A 25,933-nucleotide genomic window follows, 5' to 3' on the forward strand; every position below is an offset into this window, starting at 1 on the left:
CCCGCCTGACCTGGGTTTCTGGCGTCATTTATAGGTCACAGTACAGACACTGTGCATTTCACTCATTATATGATGGGCTCCCAGTGCAAGCCTTATTAGTGTGCATGTCTTATGCTAAGCAGCCGCCCCTCCCCCCTAGTGTGGAGGTTGAGTGGCTGTGACATCAGCATCTTGCACCTCGGCTGCAGCCATCTTTATGAGGAAGGCTCACCACATTCTGTGTGTGCACATATCATTTGTCTTGGCTCCTTTTTGGTGTTTTTTTTGTAGTAGGCCATGTCCTTTTTCACATAATCCACATCTCATTTGAGCAAGGTCACGTTTCCTGTTCGGACAAGGCATTAAAAGTGTCTAAAACTCACAAAGCTGTAGCAGTCATGAAAGTTAATAGGCTCATATAAATCGCCCACAATAATAGATGGCAGCACATGGATGGCACTTTGTATTCACACTTGCTGAACTTCCATAGGGCCACCTCCTCCTCCTGCACTGGTGCAGTAGTCCCTATTATAGTCCTATAGGCTCTGTAGTACAACTCAAATGTTATACTGAGTCTTTACACAAAGCCATTTATGTGAGATAGCTTATATAGGTAATTTCTTTGCTTGAAGTTCCCAAAGGGTGTAATCTTGTTCTATTTATACCTTGCAGTCATACGGTTTCTATCATTTTGCAACGTGTAAGAACAGAACATCAAGCTAAGGTTAAAAAAATCCTTTAACTGTTTTAAAAGGATGAATACTGTGGTGGAAAATCCTGAGCCGCATGTAGCGTCATGTATCCGCTAACAAAGTGGCATCCATCTTTTAGACAGAGATCTTTGTGAACATATTTCAATATGTACACAGTGCAGTATTTTTATTTTTTAACATCACAACAATTTTTGAAAATTCAGAAAATCAAAGCCATGACCATTTTACCACAGCCTTTATAAATCTTGCCAAACCAATTCAGTGTGATTTGTATTTCACTAAACTATTGGAGCACGCCTAAATATTATTTTAATTGGGGGATAAAATAGCACCAAACAACTAATACCTGGTCACAATGCTAATGCGCTGCAGGGTGCAGCAAGTAAAGGGAACCAATCACCAGGTTTTTCATAAATAACCTAAAGCCAGTGCAGTACCGGAACTATCAGGCTGATTCTCTACATACCATTAGTAGGCAGCTCGGATGTTTAGCTTTTGAGAGTCAAGAAAGTAAAGTTTATGAAATTACCAGCTTTTTGAGTGACAGCAGCTGAGTAGCAGATAATAGGGGGGGGGAGTGATTCATAGTTATACTCTCCCCTTGTTAGAATTAGCATGAATATTATACTATCTGTGAGGTCATACCCATACCCATGAGGCCACGCTCCTTCTGGTCACATGGGTATGACCTCACACAGATCCTGCTAGTGAAAAAGTAAATTGATGGTATAATACTTAGAATTAGCATAAGAGGGGGGAAGGGATACGTATGCATAACCTCCGCTATTATCTGATCCTCAGCTGCTGTCACTCAAGAAGCTGGTGATTTTATAAACTTTACTTTTTTGGGTTTCAAAACCTAATTGTCCGAGCTGACCACTACAGGTATGTATAGAATCAGCCTGATAGTGCCAGTATAGCACTGGCTTTAGGTTATATACGAAAATTCTGGTGATTGGTTCCCTTTAACCCCTTCATGACCATGGACGGATATATCCGTCATGGAGCGTGTCCCGTTAAGCCCCGCCCCCTTTTCAACAGCTGACCTGTGTGCCTACATGTTACGAGTGGAATCGCATTCTACCCGTAACATTAACCCCTTACATCTCGCTGCCAAAGTCTGGCAGCGAGATGTATATAAGCGCGGTGAAGATTTTCACTTACCGCCGCCCCCACTGGAAGTCATGTGAGTGATCACGTGCCTTTCGGTGGTTGCCATCGTAGCATAGGGTCATGTGATGACGCCTGCAGCTATGAAGTTTCACTTTTGTTTTCACCCGGCCCGGAGGCCAGGGAAGCAGGAAGTGACTGTATGTGCTGCTTACAGCTGTATAGCTGTGATCAGCAGATAGATAAGAGCAATCTGATTGCTGATCGCTATAGCCCCCTAGGGGGACTAGTAAAAAAAAAAAAAGTTTTGAAAAATAAAAAAAAAACCTAAAAGTTCAAATCACCCCCCATTGAAAATTAAAGGGTTAAAAATTAATAAATATACCTATATTTGGTATCGCTGCAATCAGAAATGCCCGATCTATCAAAATATAAAATCAATTAATCTGATTGGTAAACGGCGTAGTGGCAAAAAAATTCCAAACTCCAAAATTACGTTTTTTGGTCGCCGTAAGTTTTACGCAAAATGCAATAACAGGCGATCAAAACGTAGCATCTGCGCAAAAATGGTACCATTAGAAACGTCAGCTCGAGACGCAAAAAATAAGCCATCACTGAGCCATAGATCCCAAAAAATGAGAACTCTACGGGTTTCGGAAAATGGCGCAAAACGTACGCCACTTTTATTGGACAAGCTTGTGAATTTTTTTTAACCCCTTAGATACAAGTAAACCTATACATGTTTGGTGTCTACAAACTCGCACCGACCTCAGGCATCATACCCACACATCACTTTTACCATATAGTGAACACCGTGAATAAAACATCCCAAAAACTATTGTGCCATCACACTTTTTGCAGTTTTTCCACACCTGGAATTTTTTTTGCTGTTTTCCAGTACACCATATGGTAAAACTTATGGTTTCAGTTAAAAGTACAACTTGTCCCGCAAAAAACAAGCCCTCATATGACAAGATTGACGGAAAAATAAAAAAGGGAGCAAAAAACAAAAACGGAAAGTGCCCAGGGGCTGAGGGGGTTAAAGGCAGCACAAATGCATTATGCTGAGGAACCACTGCTCACACACCCATCATCCATGAGGTGGCAGGTGCACTTCACGTATTGGTGTGACTGGCGCGCTATACAGGCTTTATCCTTGTACAATTAACGCTGCCATTGACCATAGTTGTGCACGTGTATTTTTGTGTATTTTGCACCTGTGCTGCCTCTGCCTTTTAGCATGGGGGCTGCTGCATCCTGCAGTGCATTAGTGTTGTGACCAGGTATTAGAATGTGTGGCTGCTATTTCCTGGGATTTTTTTTTTTTTTTTGTCTTTTCCAATTAATTGCTATAGAGTACAAATATTATCTTCATCTAGTCCATCCAGTTTAATAAGACGTACATCTTTCCTAGATACCCTGGCTGCACCTTATCTCTCTGGACAATGGCCTCGTGATCATGGACAGGTGGCTCCTTGCATGAAAGATCAGTCTACACAGGTAACTTATTGAATATTTGCATAATTGTCTTTGTGAGCTATGTATTTACTGCAGACTGAATCAGAATGGGGGAAACAGGAGCCAGGTGCATGGGGACCCCCCCCCCAACCCCCCCAAAGATCCTGAGAACAGGGCTCTGGATGCCAAGAATGCGCACCTCCGCTCCATTCAAGACCAGGGTCCACAGAACCCCATTTCTGGGCCAACAACAAATTTATTTTCTTTTGTATACAGATGGGATAACTTTGAATTTTGAGAAAACCTATTTAACTTGTCCATGCTCTTTATATAGGTATTAGCCCTTTTCCTTACAGCTTTTTGTCCCGGTCCCCCCTCTTATGTGCTTGTTGTGGCTGAGCTGATGCTGGTACTGATGATAATGGCAGAAAGCTAGTGTAAACCTTGAGCAATTTTACAGCTATCTTGTATTTAGTAGTAAAATTTAAGGCCGGTTTCACATGTCCAACCTTGACAGTCTGTGTACAGGCAGCTGTCCGGCCCGGGTCTCATTACATGGACTCCTCAGTTTTGTATATCCCCATGCATGAGTGGCAGGTTTTATACACCAGTCCACAACCCAACAGAGATCAGTACACGTGCAGACAGCGGTCCTGCTCCCCTCTCGAACCGGAAGCATATGTAGCCGATAAACCCTTATAATAACTCTCCTCCGGTCTGGACGCTGTTCCTGGGATGTTGTTGCTTGGTCTACTGGGGCAAACTGACCTCCGAATGTCAGTCACGGCCAAAGGAAGTGATCGTGAAGCAGCCGCTGATTATCTGCAGGGCTCACGTGGCATAACATTGTCATGTGAACCCTGGGAGACCAGGCCTCGGAGGCAATTATAGGCTGTTATTTTACACAGGGCAATACAATAATTGAGATGGGGTTGTCTTGGAGAACCCCATTATCTTGACGATAACTGTTGAGGTAGATGAGGTGTTTTCAGTAATCAGGAGTGTCTGATGGAAGCCTTCTCCGCATCTTTCCTACTCTATTATTTATTTTACTCCCTTACATAGAGCTATTAATTCTACAGCGCTTCACAGATGTGATAATCACTGTCCCCATTGGGGCTCACAATCTCAATTCCCTATCAGTGTGTCTTCAGAGTGTGGGAGGAAACTGGAGAACCCACACAAACATGGGGAGATGTTTGTCCTTGTGGCATTTGAACCCGGAACCCTGCAAGACTGCAATGCTAACCACTGAGCCACCTTGCTGCCCGATTATCAGAACAATTCCTATTTTGTGAGGAGTCTCCATAGAAAGTGGCTGTTTGAGTAACTAAAATACACGTCTGTGGGGATAAAAGATGCATAATAGTGCTTTACATTTTGGGAATACTAGGCTGCTTAAATGCAACTTTTAATAATTGTAATACAGTTTGGTAGACATCTGTACAGAGCACGAGTACTTATCTGCTAGCAGAATAAATGTAAGTAATAACCAGCCTTGCAGCGATTAGACAATGCATCCAGCTATAATAGAATAAGGTCAGCTTGTTTTTCTCCATCCATTATGCAGACGGAGAGCGCTTGGGCTGAGGAGTACGCTGAAAAGAAGAAAAGCTCTCACAAGCGATCTGCGTCCTGGGGCAGCAACGAGCAGCTGAAAGAGGTTAGACAGCTGCTGTGCAGATTAATGGCCGCCGCTCCGCCTTCATGTGTCCGCTCCTGTGTGGCCACCTACTCCACAAAGACAGGCAGGGAATGCTTGCCATTGTCACCTCATAGACTTTCTGTTGGAGTCTGGTTTTGCATCTAATACATTTTCAGAAATGTATGCATTGTATAATGAACCTTTTTCGGTAACAGATACATTTGCACATGTACACAATGGATTGATAGTCTGTTGTGACACAGGCAGCACACTACATATAAACCAGTAAACTCTCCACATTTAATTAGGAAATGCCCCTGATGTCTATGTACAACGTCTCCATAGATGGAGGGCACTTTTGGATACGTTTTCTTTCAATATATTAGAAAGTTCAGTTCTCCACACCTTTCAATACCAGGCGATCCCACAAGAAGGATAACTGTATACGTAGCTGCCGGTGGGTAACCTACACTACCGCATGGCCTATGCTTGCATCTCTGATGTTCGGTGGTCCGGTGTACCTCACTTGAGTTAGGTTTGCCATGAATGTCATCAGTTGTTTTGTGTAGTCACTATGGGGCTGTATACACTTCATTCAGCAGGTGGTGTAGATTCAGCAAATTGCAATATATTTCAACCAAAGTTCAGAATAGCCTTTGTGTCCAGCAGGCATCTTGTGTGTCAATGGCACGTACTGTACGTAGATTGGTGGACTAATGATTTGCAGTAAACATACAAATGGCCCCTTTTGTGAGGTACTGACGGCATATGCTGTGCACATACATCACATATTCATGTACTGCCATAGTTTCCAATTGACTCAGGGTAAAAGAGGAGCATTTAATACTCGGATCAGGAGTGCAGAGGTGCAGCTGCTGTCTGGACAGTCAGGCGGCCATGTGAACGGTCTGACAGCCGTCAGTGTCACACATGGCTCCCATTGGAACAGGACCAGTGCACAGAACTCACTGGATGTTGGCCTGTTGCCTCTGCAATCTGATCGCTCAGCAGACAGTTGCATCTCTCCAGGTCAGATGTTGCCCTGGACAGCCCACTTTAATTATGGTTTGAGTAGAATTTTAGCCTTTCTGATCCTATTTATTTATTTTTAGACAAATTTAGCACGGGTATGGACATAGTAAAAATGTCCGGAATGTCTTCTGTTAGTGGGCAGCGTATTTAGTTGTGTGTGTTTGCATATACAATCATCTCTTATGACATGTAAGATGAAAACGTTCCATGTCTCAGTGGTTTGTGTAAATCCACTTTGTAGTGATTGCACATCTGCTATCTTGATTTCTCTTCAGATTGCAAAATTACGTCAGCAGCTTCAAAGGAGCAAACACAGCAGCAGACACCATCGTGACAAGGACCGGCAGTCTCCGTTCCATGGCAACCACACTGCTATTAACCAGGTAAGAGCTGGCACTGCCCAGCAAGGAGTACGGCTGATACCAGGGAGACCAGCATTCCAGTGGGAACAAGCATTACAGAAAATCAGGACACATTTGCATGTTGCATTAAATTTTCTATTAGCAATTCCTTTTTTTAGATTCTTTTTCTTTGCAGTAATGGATGACTGTTACATCCCAGCCTGCCTCGGTGGAAAACTTGATTATCCTTTTGTGATCTATGACATGTACCGTGTGTAGCTGACCCTGTTGGTTATCTATCCATATACACAAATATGGATTCAGGTCCTGTGAGATGAAGTATATCTCCTATATATTCTCATACAATATATCCATGTGTCTGGCCTTTATAGACCATCCCTGCAGGACTAGACTTATGATTGAGCAGCCCATGTCCTGACCTATCTTTTGCCCATGAGTGGCCAACTACATAAAACACAAGCCATACATGTATGTTATTAGCATGACTGGTAAATGGTGACAGAGGCTATCCAGTCTCCATGGCCACATTAAATTACTGTTCTTCCATTTACTATCCCCTAAGTGCTCATAAGCAGCTTTTAATTGCCTGACATTGCTTCTAGAAATTGTCCTTTGTTATGTAAAATTTTACGGAAGATATGTCTCCCACTGATATAGTCTCCAATCCATCCTTGCCTTTGTGACAATTGTTTGTTTATTTTTTTTATTTTTTTTTTTTTTTAAGTATTGTGCATTTATTGGTTTATTTTATGTGCGCACCTGTTTGTTTGGGGTTTTTTTTGTTTTTTTTTTTCACTTTATGGCAAGAGCCTCACAATTCCAGATGTTTTCAGCTGATTCTTTGTGCGGCGACTTCTTTAAAAAAAATTTGCAAAACCAGCCCAAGATCAAAAATAGTCATTGTTGACTTTTGCAAAGTTCATGAACTGCATGTGCCATTTTGAAAAATTTGATGGAAAGAACAGAAACTAATAGCACATGACAAAAAAGAAAAAGCAACCAGGGTGGAGGACCCAGGTTAATAACGTACCTCACAGTACAGAAGGGATAAAGCAATTTGTGATTAAAATGTAACTTTTATTTGAACCTGTAAAACCAACAGATAAAAAAGGAGCAGCTAGTGATTAAAAACCTCACCTGCCATGTCAATCAAATTGGCAATGTGCCCGCACTCCTGCTTATGCAGAAACACCGATGATTGACTGCCTAGTATGTATCACTCCATTTTGACTGCCTAGTCTCCAAGAATACTGGTAAAATACCAGTCTATTTGGAGACTAGGCAGAGATCCTCTTTGTCTGGGAGTCGGTCCTAGTTCATTATTCTCCTTATTGGGTGTATGTATCTCTCCTGACATTCCAGAAGTGGTGAAACGCATAGGTAGACGGGAGACACCTGGACTTTTTTAGGGGCAGCCAGGGCCTAAAGCCGATTGTGGACTGCCCTTGTCAGGGCGGGAGATTTTTGTTGGAGGGCTAGTGACATCTTTGTAAGATGAGTTACTTTGGCCATTCCATCGTCTAGCCTTATGGACTGGCTGGGACTGCGTCAACATGGAGTGATACGCCTGGCTTGGTGAGATTAATCCATACCTGAGCTTTAGTGTGTGTTTTGGGGTTTTTTTGTTTGTGTGCCTTCTCAACGTAGAAATTGTATTTGGGTATGCATATGTGTTGACAGACTAGTCACATTTACATTATTTTTTCCCCACTGGGCAAGAATAGGTGCTTCCTCTAATTGATCATATATCATAAGGATTGCTCTTTTTTTTGTACATCTGGCATTACAATTATTGGTGTTAATGCATACGCAGGAGTGTGGGCACATCGTCAGTTTGATTGACATGTCAGGTGAGGTTTTTAATCACGAACTGCACCTTTTTTATCTGTTGGTTTTACAGGTTCAAATAAAGGTTACATTTTAATCACATTTTGCTTTATCCCCACATAACAAAAAAGGAAAGTGACTTTGAAAAAAAAAATTGAAATGATGAATCAGTCATATTGTGTAGGATTTTCACACTGCCCAATTTTCAGTTAGGACTGTGCGGCCACGTCTGTCCTGAAATGACAGCTAACAGGGCACATTGCACAGGTTTAAAGGGAACCAAACATCAGGATTTTCGTGTATAAGCTGCAGCCAGTGCAGTACTGGCACTATCATGCACAGTGTGTACATACCATCAGGGGGCAGCTCGGGTGTTTAGGCAGTGAAATCCAACTTCATAAAGTTTGAAAATTCGTGCACTTTTTGATTGACGTGTGCACCTCTCTCCTAATGTCCGGGCGTGTTATGGACGTTTATCCCCGCCCCCCGCCTGTTCCTCCCTCTCACTTGGCCGTATGTAAATTTCTCTGTTCAGAAACCTGGCGCCGGAGTTGGCACCTGCGCATAGCGCTTATCTCCGGCGCCATGTTTCTGAAGCCTGCTGCAGGTAATCGCGTCCTCCCATCAGCTGTTCTGCAGTCCTGTTGTGACCATATGCGCTCTCGCAGTCACAACGGGATCTGAAGAAGCGAGGGCGCATGCGCCGCCCTCTCCTGCAAAATACTAAGTACAGCGGGCTTCAGAAACATGGCGCCGGAGATGAGCGCTATGCGCAGGTGCCAACTCCGGCGCCATGTTTCTGAAGAGAGAAATTTTACATACGGCCAGTGAGAGGGAGGAACAGGGGGCGGGGATAAACGTGCATAACACGCCCGGACATTAGGAGAGAGGTGCACACGTCAATCAAAAAGTGCACGAATTTTCAAACTTTATAAAGTTGGATTTCGCTGCCTAAACACCCGAGCTGCCCCCTGATGGTATGTACACACTGTGCCTGATAGTGCCAGTACTGCACTGGCTGCACCTTATACATGAAAATCCTGATGTTTGGTTCCCTTTTAAGCCTTTCTGCATGTAAGGCTGTGAGCCTGTGCTAGCTTCCTGGTTTCCTACACTTGCGCTGTGAGAAGCTAGAGCAGGCGCAGTGTGTTATAATAAGAGATCCTGTTGGATGGGGTTGCATATGTATCTTTACCATCTGCCATTTTTAAGGCCAAAGTTACAGGACAGTGCTTGGCCACTTTGGTCCTGATTCATCAAGACCAACATTGTTCACGTCCGTCTTGAAAGGCTGAGGTGGGGTGAGAGTCGCTTTATTCATTAAGAATCAAGGACTGGTGCAAGGTACGCCACATGTCGCCATGAATTAGATGACCCGTCTCATGTTGCACAAAAATGTTGTGACTTTTTGAAGTATTTCACCCCAGATTTCTCGCTGAAACTTTTGGATGAATCTGTGCCGACATCAGTTATCTAACATGTTGGGATGTGATTTTGAGGCACTTAGATACGTCGCTTTGCGTTGTGTGATGGATGTAACGGATGCGTTGCATATAGTGGCACAATTGATGTGACGGATCCTGCAAAACAACAGAATCTGTTGTAGCTTTTTCTTCAGCAATTTACTCAACTGAGCATGCGTAGTGTGTAAAGACAAATCAGTCACAGGAATCCGTCAGATGACGGATTCCGCCACTATAGGCTTCCATTATAAAAATGACAGACGCCGACGGAATCCAGCACATTGCGGTTTTTGACGCTCTGGGAAGTGCAGAAAAACGCTAAATGCTGTGTTCTTTCTGCCTGGTGGATGTAACGCAACGTCGGCCGGCGGATAAAACGCAAGACCATCCGTCGCAATGCATCATCAATACAAGTCAATGGGAAACAGCGCACATCTGTTAACGGATTGCGCTGTTTCCCAAAGCGGCAGATTGCGACGGCTGCCAAACAACGCAAGTGTGAAAGTACCCTTCCAGTTTCTCCTCCTGCACAGACTGCTGCTCTTGTGTCGGGGATGTGACCACGCCTGTTCTCCAGCTTTCCTCCAAGTGCAAAAATAAGCCTTTATCATGTTTTCATTTGGAGGATACAGTATTTAAAATCTACTCCTTTTACTGATCCCTAGCCTCACCTCTTTCAGTGCCTGTGCTAGTGTCTACTCCCTGTACTGTTTGGATGGCATGTGACCGCTACAGACAATCACTGAAGGATTATTGCCTGCAGTGGTCACCTACCAGTCTAATTGCTACAGTGCAGAGACCAGGCTGCTGGGACCTTTTTGGTAGCATTGATCAATGACTGTTTAGTCTAAGGCTAGGTTCACATTCCCGTTGTTTTAAATCAGTCAGGTCCGTCAGCAACGCATCAGTTGTTTTTTAGATGTCAACTGACGCAACGGATGTGTTTTTCACAGGTTTCCTTTCACAGGAATCCTGTGAAAAAACTGATCCGTCTTGTCCGTTAGGCTAAGTTCACACTTCCGTTGTTTTGTATCAGTCACATGCATCGCTTGACGCATGTGACTGATGCGTTGTACAACGGGTGACAACGGTTGACAAAGAAAAGAATTTCATTGTCGGACTCCGTTGTGTGCGGGAGGGTGCGGAGCCGAGCCAGGCGCTGAGGATGTCAGTGGCAGTGCTGCGGTCTGCATGGCTGGGGACAGGTGAGAGTGTGAGTGAGTGTTGTGAGTGTGTACATGTGCGGAGTGCGGGAGGGGGCGGGGAAGTGTCGGCTCCCTGCACACGTAACCAGACTAAATATCAGGTAAAGCAAAGCACCCGATGTTTTCCTTGGTTACCCGATATTTACCTTGGTTACGGGCGTACACCGCTTAGCGCTGGCTCCTTGCACCGTAACCAGGGTAAATATCGGGTAACCAAGCAAAGCTGGTGACGTGTGCAGGGAGCTAGAGAGCATGCGCAGCGAAATCCGACGGATTGCACTGCTCAAAAAACGTTACATGCTGCGTTCTTCCCGCCCGACGGTCAGTCGTTCCACGACTGATCAGTCGGGCGGAGGGTGCAACGCGGCATCATCAGTCACAATCCGCCTCTCATACAAGTCTATGGGAACAACAGAATCCGCTAAACGGATTCCGTTGTTTACCAGAGCAGCGGATTGTGATTGATACAATTTAACGGAAGTGTGAACCTAGCCTTACATCCGCTGTGCATCTGTTTTTTGACGGATCAGTCATGATCCGTTTGTGTTTGGGACAGCCCAGTGGGTGTGCCAAACATGCTGGGCATGCTCAGTAGCGCATGACGGAATCCAGCGCTGGATTCCGTTGTAAGACGGATTACGACGGAATCCAGCACCATAGACATCCATTACAAGCTTGTCGGATGGCGACAAATTCCTGCGTGGCGCGTTAATTTTGACGGCCAGATAAACGTTACATTCTGTGTTGCTCCCACCCGGCGGTCAGTCAAACGACTGACCGCGACACAGCGGATGCAACGCAAGGTCATCAGTCGCAATCCGCCACTAATACAAGTCTATGGGACACAATGGTATCCGCTAAACGGATGCCGTTGTTTACCAGAGCCGCGGATTGTGACTGATACATTTTAACGGAAATGTGAACCTAGCCTAAGGCACCACATACACAACCACACTAAATGGAAAAGGAGGGTGGGAGTTATTGCTCAGGCCTTTGCCCATTTGCCAATATATGGTGATTCCCAAGATTTTAACTTGGAGACAACATTGGTTTTGCCTTTTTCGCGATGCGTTTCTTCAGTCCGGCAAACATCGTTGTTTTAGTTTGCTATTTGATTTCCCCCCATGGAAGTGAATCTTTCATCAGCTTTGTCAGTGACCCCTGCTCTGCTCCGCTGCAGTTTGTGTCCATAGTTGCTGAATGATACGGAGTCTTGTTTCACCTCACAGTATGATACCAGATGTACTTCTCAGTGCGAAAGTTGCAGCAAATGTATAGGAACGTCTGCACAGTAGACCTTGTACAACATTTTCAGTTCTGCCTTTTTACCAAAGCTCAGATTCGGTTTTATGGAAGCTTTGTCACAGTGCTTCACCATGTGCAGATATTTTAACCTCTGTTTCTGCTCCCCGAGCGGAGGCAGTGGGCCCCTAGTGATGCCTGTCCCTGCTTTGTATTCTGAAAGCGCCTACCCCCTGCCGGGTGCCACAGATTTACTACACACATAAGCCCTAAATGCAGGTTACCAGCTGCCGCTTGTCTAAAGCCCAATCTGCCTCTCTGGCCCTTTATTTTGGCTAGTTACATGCAGAAGGCTAAAAGTATACCCTGTGAGGATACTTATGTTTGTGCAGGTGATGATTTTGTGTACCCTTGAGTGTAACTGGAGGAGGTCAAATATATTTTTGTAAGGTGAATCTTTCATATTTTTAGTTCAAAGGGACTTTTTGCGAAAAGCTTACAGATTGTTATAGCCCCTTGGAGATGCAACCATGTATTGTATTGTTTGGGGCTTTTTTTTTTGGATACCTTGTAGGTTTGAATGACATTCAGTAATAAAAACAAACAAAAATCCAAGTAGGATGGAATACCTTGTTTTTTTAACATTCACTTTACATTAAAAAGCTGAAATGTTAAGTTTGCTGTATGGATCAGTACAGTTATGGTGATACCATTGTTAGAAGAAAAAATAAAACCCCACAAAACATTTAGTTTTCAATCTCGTTTTAAAAACCAAATCTTATGTTGGAGATCTTGAGCTTGTGGAACGGTAGTTTTCATTGGTACCATTATGGGGTACATACAATGTTCTGATCGCTCATGCCACTTTTTTATTTTTAGGAGGTGAGCACAATATGTATTAGGCCTAAAACACACGGCATGAAAATCAGTGCGAGTGGAATGTGATAAAACATCGCATTCCACTCGGACCAATATTAGCCCATGTGTCAGCACACATGAACGATTATTTTCTCAGCCCTAATCGGACCGAGAAAACAATTGTAGCGTACTGCGACTGTAATGTTTTTTTTTTTTCTCTCGCACCCATTCAAGTCTATGGGGCGAGAGAAAAATCGCACTGCACTCGCATTACACCGGTGTACCTGGAGTGCAGGGCGAGAATGGCAATAGCCGGCTACGGAGGAGAGAGGGAGATAAATCCCTCCCCTCCGCAGCACCGGCCCTCCCCTCCTCAGTGCTGGCCCGCCCCCCCACAGCTGAGGTCCAATCGCATGATGTGACCTCAGTCACAGTGACACTCGGCTCTGCTGTACTGCCAGCGTGAGCCGAGTGTCATGTGAGGATCGCACTAGTGCCCCATGTGACCCCGGCCTTAAGGGTGCTTTACACGCTGTGACATCGCTAGCGATCTTGTTAGCGATGTAACACGCCAGATTGCACATACGATTTGCTGAGATCGCACATGTAACCAGCGCTACAAAAAATGACCTATGTGCGATCTCTGCAAATCTTTTCTGCGATCTGGCGTGTCACATCGCTAACGAGATCGCTAGCGATGTCGCAGCGTGTAAAGCACCATTTTAGAGTACGTGTCCACGATCATTATTTGCAGCGGTTTGGACGCAGCATACGTCACCTGCGTCCAAAACGCTGCGGTGTACAGTACAAGCATAGTGGACGGGATTTCTATAAATCCCGTGCCCATTAGACTTGTTTTTTGCCACAGCAAACACTGACCTGCTGAACGGCTTACCAGACCGCAGCATGTCCATTGTTTGCGGAATCTCATGCATCTTCTGTAGGGAGAACACAAGCAGGAGACCGCAGCGCACGGAACCCTGATCAAGGGTACAAGCAGCTGCAGTCACCTGCGGAGGAGACGCACTGCCCCCCCCGGTCAGGACTCGCTGCTTTGTGAACGCAGTGAGTCCTGATCGTGGGCACATACCCTTAAACACATTTGCAGTTGCCCCTAGGGGACGTGAACCTTGGCTGCTGTATTGTAGTATTGACATCTATTATAAATCTGCCGGTCTCCTGTGAAGCCTAGCCATAGGACCTGGACTAAGTATCGAGCCGTGCCTAAACTGAGGCGTGAATACTAATGTGCAGACCTGACAATCCCCAGCACTTCGTTGCCGATCTTATGACCAGCTTTAGCCGGTGTCCCTTTGAACAGTCTGGTAAGTCATCAGTGTTTTTTGTACATTTCTTCCCTGCAGACCTCCATGTCTAAGAATGTACTTACGCCAATGACCATACCAATCACCAAATCATCAGGCTCTCGATTTCGGAACAGTGTGGAGGGGCTGAACCAGGAGATTGAAATCATCATTAAAGAAACAGGAGAGAAGGAAGAGCAACTCATGGTAAGTGCATATTCCTTTCCACTATGGAGCCATACCCCAGTTACTGGTTCTTGATGGTAATTTACAACTTACCATTGAGAAGGCTCTTTTCACTTTTCTCCGCTGCACATGGAATCAAGAAGCATTTTTATTTTTTTAAGTTTTCACCCTCCATATTATGGGTTTATTAAGGAGGGTGGGTTGCTCCAATATTCATCTTGAAGCATATATCCTTGTGGTTTCCCAGCATGGAGACTGTTCAGGCCTTCCTGATGTCAATGGGAACATTACAATGAGTTTCCAGCATCTGCACCCTGAGGTAAGTTGTCGCTGTGTGTGGTATTATTTTACTTTTTGTGTATAATTTCTATTGTTTTGTTTTTTTTTTCTGGTTGGAGCGCTAAGTGCCTTTAACCTGATATATGTTGTCATGTACTTTACATTATTCTAAGCTTTTGGATGTGATCTTATCTGCTGTATGAACATTAGCTAACCTGTGTTGTATACTAGCTGGCAAGGTTAGGGCTAATAAACCCAAGTAATATTAAAAATAGCAGCCACAATCACATCTGTGACCATTTTGCTGGCACAACCTTTAATAGCAGCCTTAAGTTACCCACAGTAATCAGGTCCTCAGTTTGATTTGCTTTGCTAACCTCCCCTCATCCACGCCTCCCTAAGTGTGCATGGTCTTCACAATTGGGTGAAGAGAACAAAAGGTGGGCGATGTTGAAATTTTACATGCCTGACCCATCATTCCCCTATTAAGGCTGCGGGGGAGAATCGGACAACCCCTTATACATTGGATGTCTTGTGGGATTTTGTCAACATTCATCTAATGTGTATGACGTCTATAAAGAAATGCTTTTCATTTACGCAAGTGTGTATACCTCTGTGTATTATACTTCTGTATGGACTCCTACAGAGAGCAGCAAATAGGAATAAGGGCATAGGCGACACTGCAAGCTGTGGCTCTGCAATGTGAGATCACAAGGTCACCGGCAACATTGCAAGTAATGATAGTCAATGGTGTCGCAGTCCGAAAAAGTCCATGACCCAACCCCAATGGACTTTTGCAGGGCCCCATATACTGGTGGCAGCCAGACAGTGCAATCTTATTTCATGTACACACAAGTCACCATGAAGTTTTAGGCTAAAAGTATGGCAAAGAGTTTTCAGTAATGGGTAACCAGCTTTAAAAATATGGGCATCTTTGCAGTGATATATAAGTAGTTAATTTGCTCTGCAAGAATGCAAACGTAGATGACTTCTAGGATGATGCCAAACATAGCGGCTGAAGCTTGGGCTACCTTCGGTAAGCCAGTGGCCGCACAATTAAAAAAACAAAATTATGCAACGATTGGCCGTTGTGGTTGCGGGCGTCGGGTCATGTGTGGCCGCCACAGTGTATGGTCTTACCCTCAGAGTTAAAAAATTAAATAGTTGCTCTTTTCTTTTTTTCACCTCACTGATAAAAATGTTTGTAGGCTGCTTACAATCACTAATAATTTTTGTACTGTGATCAGATGAAGGGAAGCAGCAGAGCTTACTAGGAAATAACCGCTGGTTGTATCTTCCTGCATGCAACACTAACTACAGAACGTCTATCTGTGCAATGTCTTGGTATAGGCCAGAGCCATGACTGGGTATAGCTTTATAGCTTGGGAATGGCTGCCTTCACACGATCACTATTTTCCATCTGTAAGCCAGAACCAGGAGTGGGTAAGAAATGCAGAAGTGGTGATGTGTTTATTATACTTTCTTCTGATTGTTCCACTCCTAGTTTTGTCTTACAAATACGGAGGTAAAAACGCACCAAATATTCAACGTGTGAACGTGGCCAATCTTTCAGACTTTTCTCAATATGGATATCTGTGTTTATAGCCCAGGAGAACATCAGCCAAATCCTGTGTATTTGGAAAGCCATGGATATTGGTTGGATTTGGATTTCTACATACCAATTTTTTTTCCTATTATAGATTACATCTACTAACTTATCTCCCTCTCCCTATATAAAGAATCTCTCCCATCACAGCATCCACCTTTATTGGGGAGTTATGAGAGATGGTTATTTGTGGTTCCAGATGGCACAATAAGCAGATAGATGTCCATATTGAGAAACTGGCTGCTGGGACGGATTAGGAAAGCTGAACACTGAGGAAAGGAAAAGCTGAAAACTTGCCCAAAGCAGCCTGGTGGCCCTATTAACATTTATTGGATGTGGGCGCCTTTTCCACTTTCCCTTTTCATCAGTTTAAAAAAACAAAACAAAACTGTCCAGCTCTGTAAATTGGCCAAAGTGGGAAGTCAGAAGTGAGAGCCACAGCCAGAGACGCTGGTGTTATTCCAGAGAGATTTGAGGTTTTTGGCCATTATTTGCACATAACACCGGTTTCTAAGAATCAGAGGACTTGTGGTCACCTAAGGCTTTGTGCCCACGGGACAACGTACCCACGGATTTTGCCTCTGAAAACCCGCGGATTTATCTGTATTTTCCAGATAAATCCGCAGGTTTACGCAAGTACAGACACTCCCCATGTTATCCTATGGGATTTTGATAGTGCTGTATCAATGCTGCGGTATGTGCGGCTGCAGGACATGCTGCGGATTTCCCGCAGCCGCACGTAACTGCATGTCAATTATTCATTGCGAAATATCTGCGGATGTCCAGCCTTTCCACTATGGAAATAGAGGCCAGGACTTCCGCACTTGTCCTGCAGGTTTACCGCAACAAAAAATGCTCGAATCCCGCAGCAATGGATAGCTGCGGATTCCGGGAAGCAGCTGCGGGAAACCTGCGGACAAACCTGCGGAAAAGTCCACTGGTACATTGTCCCGTGGACGCACAGCCTTAGTGTAAGTTGAACATGATGGCACTAATTGATGGGTGACAATCGATATGGCTACTGCTCTAACTTCAGACCCACTAATAATTGGCCTGTTTGTGTAGAAATCAAATGTCGTATTTGCCTTAAACTTTCCAGTTGCTACTAATTAGTTTTCTTCCCGCCAGTGGCTAATTTTACCCCATGTCTCTTATCCATGTCTCGCAATTAACAGTAACTTGTGTTATCTGCAGTCCATAGAGGCGGACACGGTTATAACATGTTTGGCTAATTCGTTACCACAACCAGCTTTTAATGTGTCGTAGCACAGATTTGGCACCATGTGCTGCATTTAGGGAAAATAAACCCAGAGCTGTTGGAGTCTGTATGCTTGGTCATTGATTTCCAAAATTCTGGTGCCCCTATTACACCTTGCAGTCTTCTACCATCCTATACAGTTCACTGGGCCATTCAGATCTGGTGCCCTCCTGTGTCAGAGGTGGGCACGTTCTTCTGGAAATCAGCAGTGGTCTTGGTGTATAAACTCCGGCTTGTCAGACCATGGTTACATTAGCTGGAGGTAAAAATGTGGCAAAAGCAAACAGACCAAACCCGCCTTCTATTCCAGATAACCAATCTACCGAAGTCTATTCCAGATAACTTATGTAACAGCTGAACTTTGCATGACAAAAACACGTATACCTAACAGCAAGGTCTGTATAATGGAGAGCTACCAGAAGTAAAAGTACCTGGAAAAAGCAAGAGGCCGTGTGCAATGGTCGCCTTGTTACATGCCTCTATAATGGCAGATATATGTATCATGCACACACTGATCTGGGTGAGGATTTTTGTGATGATGCGGAGTGGGGCACTTAACAATAAGTGTTATCATGGGGACACAGGAGCAGCTGCATGCTCTGGGCCTGTAGTGTCCTGTAATAATAAAGAACAACAAACGGAAAATTGCAACTCTTGCAGTTTTTCATGTACTTTTATATAGCATTTCTGATAGCTCGTGGCCTTCTGCAACTGGTTAAATGATCCCAAACTGAGCAATAATGGAGTTTAATGGCTCTGCGGCTAAGGTTTATGTAAGTTCAGATTTTAGGAGCAGGGAGATGGGTGTTCATTATGTGACGCTTCACTTTGATACTCCTGCAGGCAATACTAAAGGAAAACTTCACCATTTAAAGGGGTTATCCACCAAATCACACACGGCAGGGGTACATTCTCTGGGAAATTTGTATAAACGTTTACTGGTTTCCCTTGTGGCACCATCCTCTAAAGTGCGGGACAGAGACAAAGGACCTATCCCATGCTTCCCTTGTTCTCAGTCACCTGCCCTTCTCCTCTCACGGGTCAGTGTAGGCTCCAGGTATTTCTCACATTAGTGATGGCACTGTGAGTGCTGGGAAATAGTGCACGATCAGAATAGTAGAGGTCACTAATCCGGGGGAAATAAAGCGAGCGTGCGCTCATGTGACAGGATTACAGAACAGCGATGCCAAGTAAGTGGGAGAAATATCGATCACTGATTGTCTAAAGACTGGATAACCCCTTTTAATGTATGGAGTGTAACAGTCTGTCACGTTTAGTGTGCTGAATTTTTTTTCATTTTTTTTTTTTTTTTTTTGTCTAGCAAAGAAAATTATCCGCGTAATGTATTTCCTTTTTTTCCCCTTTTTGTTTTGTATATGTTTTTATATTTTATAGCCACAAGATATTCCAGACGGACACCGTGCTCCCCCACCTCTTTCCCTAAGAAGTGTAGATACTCAGACACCCGGAGGAAATGACCGTGGAAGCAACAACAGCAGCCGCTCCCAGTCCATATCTCCTGCTTCATTCATTACTATCTCAAATGACTGCAGTGAGGAGAGCCCATGTCCAGTGGAGGACACCCGCACCGATCCCAGAGACAAAGGTAATACACGGAGCTTCTGATTCCTAAATGTCACAATGTAAAATCTAGGTGGGTGCAAAAGCAAGAATGTAGTTACACATCCCCAACTAGAAACACCCAGCTGTCAATTTGTGACTTTCTTGGAGGAATTTAAAGAGAGCGGCACAAGGCAGAGCTCTAAGAAAGATGCTCTCGAATTATCAGATGACTTATCCTCTTTTAAGGGGGTTTTCTTTCAGACTCAAGTGTAGATGGGTCCAGCGCTGGCTCCACTGCTTTCTGAGCCTGTGGGCAGGTTTTGTGAAAGAGGAAAGTATCTTAAAGGCCTCGCTCACAAGAGTATAAATCTGAAATCTCTCATTGCACTCGGACTAATGTTATTCAATGAGGCAGAGCAGATCTGTAATTTCGGGAGAGAGAAAAATCACTGCATGCTTTGATTGGTGGCATATCTCGGCTCACGAGCACCATACAAGTGTGGCATTCTGATGGTTCACACGCACCTGCTCTGATATACGCCGAGTTAGGCAACAGACAATGGAGAGATTAATCTCTTCTCACTTGTGCTCTAATACGGCATGCGAAAGAATCTGATCACAGAATGACACTCGGCTCACGCTCATAGCACAGTTTGAGCCAAGTGGTGTTAGCAAATCACATCCGATACTATACGCTCATCTGACACTGGCCTAAGATTGTAGCTGGTCTAAGCTATCAGAACAGGAGTTCTTAAACCTGTTCATCTCAAGAAACACCACTCTGAACACAATTGTCATAGATGAAATATGGCCCTTTTTAGATTATACTTTTCTTATGAATCCAATATTTATATAGATAGACAGGTATAAAGGTAGAATAAAAATCCAATATTTATATAGATAGACTGGTATAATGGTAGAATAAGCATAAAATAAGTTTCAGGTCAAAACGCAGAATTTTCTGTTTGTGTAAGTTGTTTGGTGGGGTAAGATAAATCCGTATGTGGCTGTAGGAGCTGTGCCTATTGAGCCTGACTGCAGCATACAAGAGGCATCTGACCACGCTGCCGCTCTGCAATATGTCCTGCATGCTACTACAACTCTTGCAGAAATGGGGCCAGTTGGCTAAATTTAGGTATGGGGGCTTGATTTCTCTGATCTTGTATAGTTGAATATATCTGGCATACTTATATACTTAACATATTGTGTGCAGCATAAGGATGGATAGTATGAGGGTAGAGGGTAGGTTTTATTACTCAATATTTATTGTAAATTATAATTCTTCTACAATCTAGACATCTTGAGATGCATTTGGTATGGGTTTTTTTTTGTTGTTTTTTTTAAAGATGATCCAGTTACTAATTTGCAATGGTTTATTCCCACAGAAAATGGAAATCACTCCCCCTTTCCCAAGTATGCCACATCTCCAAAACCAAACAATAGCTACATGTTCAAGCGGGAACCACCTGAAGGTTGCGAAAGAGTTAAAGTATTTGAGGAAAGCGCGTAAGTGTAATAATCTCAATTCTACACATGCGGTCTGATTTCTACGTCTTCCTGTATGCTGAAATTACAGGAGAAGGGGGATTATTGCACAGTAAGAGGGAGACTGGAGCTGCTTCTAGGATTAGGCTCAGCCCCAGGCGTTAAAGTAGTCCTGAAGGCCATTAAGATGTATTTTTACTTTCACCAAATATGTATTCCTAAGCAGACCAGCACTTGTCATAGCCAGAAAAAAAAGGTTTATTGATCCACATTAAAATCAAAGTAGAAAAATAAGTGAATATGCACAGTGCATCGAGGAACTACAAGAGGAGCATGTTTCTGACCTCGGTGGTCCTCAGTCACTGCTATCAGTAATATGTGACTATGGACCACTGAGGTTAGAAACATGCTCCTCTTGTAGTTCCTCGATGCACTGTGCATATTCACTTATTTTTCTACTTTGATTTTAATATGGATCAATAAACCTATTTTTTCTGGCTATGACAAGTGCTGGTCTCCGTAGGAATATATGTTCTTCTACCTTTGAGCCTTCTGACCGTGCACTGGACAGGTCAGCTGTCTTGGTTTTTCCTTTTTATATTTTCATTATCGCACATTAAGACAAATCCCTGTCTATATGTGTCATTAGGGCACATGCCCATCCTACAGGGGAGTCTGCCACGAGGAATGGGACCAGAGGACTCCTATGATGAGACAGTTCCTGTAATCGACCTGATGGCCTACAAACATGGCTACAAAATGTTTACTTATAGATCTTCAATGCATAAAGCTTTGAGATTATTCACTGGCCATACATATAATTTCTTCTCAGCAAGCCATACACACTCAGGTTAAACAGACATGCATGTCCGACAGGCAACCGGTAGCCGCATATCTCCACATCCAGCTAGCCGCTCATGTGCATTACACGATTGACTTTGTGTCACCAGCTTTAGGCTTTGAGTGGACGAGTTTTCACCAGCAGGGACCGACGCAGAGAAATATCTGAAACACATTTCAGTGATTAATCCTGTTTAATAAATCTGTTGAACTTGGAGTGAAAAAAGTGAGATTTCCAGATTTGTAGCATGCTAGAAAAATAAAAAGGAGGCATGCTGTATGTATTATATTCAGATTGAATCTAACAGCTGCACATATTTCTTGCAGACCAAAGCCGTTACATGAAATCCCTCCTTTCTATTGCCCCGACAAGAACAAAGTGAACTTTATCCCAAAGAGTGGATCTGCCTTCTGCCTTGTCAGCATCCTCAAGCCTCTTCTGCCAAATCAGGAAATTGCTTTTAAAAGCTCCAACCACAGCCTGACTGTTCCTTCAGGTATCCCTCCTGCATTAGTTCAGAATTTCAGCATGGCCTCTATATCCTCAAATATAGAGCAAGAACGTAATTCTCGCGGTACGAATACTCTAGCCTCTCCCATGTCTCTGCTGCACCCTACCGGCCAGATTGATGAAGAGGAGGACTAGGAGCCGAGGAGGACTAGGAGCCGGGGTGAACGCTCTCCTGGAGATCTGCACTTAATATAGAGACTCTAGATGCAGTATTGTCATAAGCTGACCATATTATCCTGCTGTACGATGGACAGCATGCCTTACCATTGTTGGTATTGATATCGGTAATTGATCTGCTCTTTGTCTGATACTAGAGAGGGCTTTCGGTTTTAGCTCATTACTACACGGTTTCTCCTGTATTTAAGTAACTGCTGCTGCGGTTGTAAATGGGTAACTAGGAATACTGCACCCGTATTCCCACGATATGGCCAATTTGCTGTTATAAATCAATTATTGGACTTATTTAACCATTGTGCTAATGCCGACATGGCAAAATGTCCAGGGGGGGCAGACGCCAGCTATCCAGTTACTGCGGAGCTGCACCTTATGCCGTGTAAGGCTGCAATCACTGGTTTGTTGTAATTAGCCCACATGGTAGGGGAAGAAAAATGTATGATAATGTAATGATAGTGAAGGTGGAGTCCAATCATTTTTCTTTCCATCATGCATGGGCATAAATTCTGAATGTTAAGAAAGTGAGGAATAGTGTTTTCAGTGGTTGTAGTATTTCCTATGAAGTTCAGCTGTTTTCCAGCTGTGGGGACCAAACATGGTAAATAGTTCAGTGGCTTCAGCGCCCAAGGCTAGGAATGGTAACGTGTATATAAAAGACAAAGACGACAATAGTTGATTAGTATTTGTGGTATATGGCATTGTATGTGGCTGCTGCATTATCAGTGTATTATGGTTGGAAACCTATACTCGTACACCGATATTTATTATTTTTTTATTTTTAATCATATAAAGACGCCTTTTATTCAAATATGAATAGTTTACAGGTCATTTTATGTCAGGAAAGCATTGGTTGTAATATAGTCACCTCCGCTAAGCCTGTGCGATGTACCCGGCCTTCCCTCTTACAGCTGCCTGAGAAGCTCTTCAGATTGACCTTTTCAGCTATCGGAGCACATGTTCATTAGTATTAAGCTCTTTCTTTGCTGTAGACGGAACTGGCAACCAGTGTTATATATATATGCTATGGATGACATGGGGGCTTCCCTGTCTTACCCATATTCTCACCCCCCTTTCTTTTAGGTACGTTCACATTTCCAAGCAGTCTTGATATGTTATTTACTTTGGTTATTCTACATTGTCTGTGCCCCCTTCTTGTAAGAAACTGGGCAGCATAAAATCCAGAAAAGCATTAAAACAAAGAAACAGTCTAGACACAGGGATTTAGCTGGCCGGCTCGCTGCCTTCTCCCTGCACAGCTTCATTGCTTAGCTCCCACTATATGCAAATAGGGAGAATCCTATGTGTCAAAGCCAAACCAGGCGGACAGAAGCCAGATGAGACACTTGGTGGACACGTCTCCTTGTGCCGTGCTTCTTAAGGCCCAGTCACACACAACGACTTACCAGCGATCTCGACAACGATGCCACCTAAGGGACGCTGGTATGATGTCAAACAGTCAGACCTTACCAACGATGCAGTAACGATATAGGTCGCAGTAGCGACCTGTATAACTATCTCGGCAGTCATTGGGACCCTGTCACACAGCGTCAAAAACAGCGATGTGTCCTGCCCAGCAGGACATCACCTTTGAAGAAAATAGTCCGGACCACTCTGCAACGACTAGCGATCTCGCAGCAGGGGCCTGATCGCTGGTAGGTGTCACACAACGAGATCGTTGCTGCGTAACAAACTGTGACTCAGCAGCAATCTCGTTAGCGATCTCGTGTGTGACGGGGCCTTTATTCAAGCCGTTTCTTTTTCCTTAGACAATTGTGTGATGAGCGAGCCAGTCTGGATTTCATGCTGCCAGTTTGCGAAGCATAAAATTGCTGACGAGTTCCCTATAGACAGTTCTTCAGCCATGGGGTGAAAACATCAATTGTAGCACATGCTATTGTGCAGAAGACAAATATCTGCTTGCTGGTTTTATTTGTCACATTCAACACAAGTTAACATCGCCTCCTGTTAAGAACGCCAGAGGCTGAAATGCTGTACAGTCTTAGAATCCTGTAGACTGCCAAAGCTTCAGATGACCTGTACATGTGGAATCTGCTGCCAGTGTTTGCAATTGTTTGGCTGATATCTGTTGATGCAATCCCAAAGATTGTTATAAAGTTGATAAAACTTTACTCCTGTGCCTAACTTGCAGGTTACGGATCGGCCTGCTTGTCAGACCTACATCAGGCTAATGCTGTTTACACAAATATGGCAACGACTTTTGGTTCGAACTTCCCCTGGATAAGGGGGAAGTATCAGGAAACTTGTATGCATTATTATATATTGTGATTTTTGTTTTAAACAAATCCCTTTTACATTTATTTTATAGCAATAACTCTTGGTTTCAAGAGTGAATGAACTGCACCAGCCTTTAAAGCATCAGTTAGAAGGAAAAACAGAAATCTTTTTACACTGTAGCCCAAGAATGAAATGAGCAGTTTGTGTTTGTCACTATGTATCAAACATGGTGAAATGTGAATATTGGACAACTTAAGTCAATAAAACTCTACTTGAAAGAAATAAAACTCTACTTGTGCCATTACTAACCTAGGGTTTAGTAGCCGCTGTGCGCTATTAACACCTTATTATCCCGATTGCCACCGCTCCAGGGCAATCGAGAAGAGCCGGTATTGCACCGAGATTGTCACATCTAATAGATGCGGCAATACTGGGCGGCTGCAGGCTGAGACTACCAGCCCCCGGCCAGCATTATCATGGCTAGGGATGAAAATTAGGGAGGGGGGGGGGGGGGGAACCGCATGTCTGTTTTTGTTTTTTTTTTTTTAATTATTTACATTAAAAAGAAAAAAGCCGCATCACCGACACAGCCGTGCACACTTCTGACAGGAGTGCGCATGTGTTTCTGTGTACATGCACGCTCATGCTCAGAGCGCGGCAGGCCATGCCGGCTGATGTCATGTCAGACTTGTACGAGTCTGACAGCGCATCACCGGCACAGCTGCACACTTCTGACAGAAGCGTGCATGTGTTTCTGAAAGACATGCACATTCACCATACTAACCCACAGACACTTGCACTGCTTTCCCCGCCTACCGGCCATCCTGCCGCCTGTGATTGGTTGCAGTCAGCTAACAAGCTGACACTCAGGGTGGGGGCGCGTCTAGCTGCAACCAATGACACGTGCCGGCAAAACAATGAATATTGAATTGTCTGCTCCAGAAAGGAAAAGTGTGACCCGGAAGGAGTTTGCAGCCATGACACAGCCTCTGGTGAGTACACCGCACGCGCTCCTACCCCCGTATCCCTTCCACAAACTTTTTTAATCTCCGGATTCTGGTCCCCATAGACGTATATGGGCACCGGAATCCGCAGCGGATCCAAATTTTTTGTTCAATCTGGCAGGGATCCACCGGCTCTTCATTTTGGCGGATTCGATCAGCCCTAGGATCTTGTCTTTTTGTTGTATATTTTTCTAACGATTATTATTATTTATATAACCATTTAAGGGGTAGTCCAGGATTTAGAAAACATAGCTGCATTCTGAAAAAAACCCCCATTCAAATAGCACCACAACTATTCATTAATAGTTTGGTTGTGCAGCTCCCTTAAAGTGTTACTTATGTGACATAATAGGGACTCTGCTCTCAATTTTCTATTACACTGCTTTAATTCCTTATCCTTATGTTTAAAGGCGTCAGACATTTAGGACTTATGCACCAAATATGCCATAAATTATTTGAGGATGGGTCCACCTTGGTGTGGGCTTCAGTGGTAACACCCCCTCATTAGATATTTATGGCACATCCTGCAGATATGCCAAACATGTCTTTAACAAGACAACCTCTTAGGCTATGTGCGCATGCTGCATCTTTGTG

The 25,933-nt window shown here is 43.9% G+C and overlaps 1 protein-coding gene across 2 annotated transcripts in view; it reads left to right on the plus strand.

Moving 5' to 3' along the window:
• Positions 1-24,622, plus strand: part of FAM117B (family with sequence similarity 117 member B) — a 60,364-nt gene extending 35,742 nt beyond the window's left edge. The window contains exons 2-9 of one of the 2 annotated variants that reach the window (XM_075317609.1): positions 3,217-3,302; positions 4,831-4,923; positions 6,213-6,320; positions 14,259-14,405; positions 14,632-14,703; positions 18,923-19,133; positions 20,476-20,596; positions 21,743-24,622. In XM_075317609.1, the coding sequence (XP_075173724.1) occupies positions 3,217-3,302; positions 4,831-4,923; positions 6,213-6,320; positions 14,259-14,405; positions 14,632-14,703; positions 18,923-19,133; positions 20,476-20,596; positions 21,743-22,061 (1,157 nt within the window). In that variant the 3' untranslated portion in view covers positions 22,062-24,622. The remainder of the gene's footprint in view (positions 1-3,216; positions 3,303-4,830; positions 4,924-6,212; positions 6,321-14,258; positions 14,406-14,631; positions 14,704-18,922; positions 19,134-20,475; positions 20,597-21,742) is intronic. The other variant, XM_075317610.1, reaches the window with a different exon arrangement.
• Positions 24,623-25,933: the final 1,311 nt, after the last annotated feature.

This window comes from Anomaloglossus baeobatrachus, chromosome 7, assembly GCF_048569485.1.
Source record: "Anomaloglossus baeobatrachus isolate aAnoBae1 chromosome 7, aAnoBae1.hap1, whole genome shotgun sequence".
Classification (NCBI taxonomy): Eukaryota; Metazoa; Chordata; class Amphibia; order Anura; family Aromobatidae; genus Anomaloglossus; species Anomaloglossus baeobatrachus.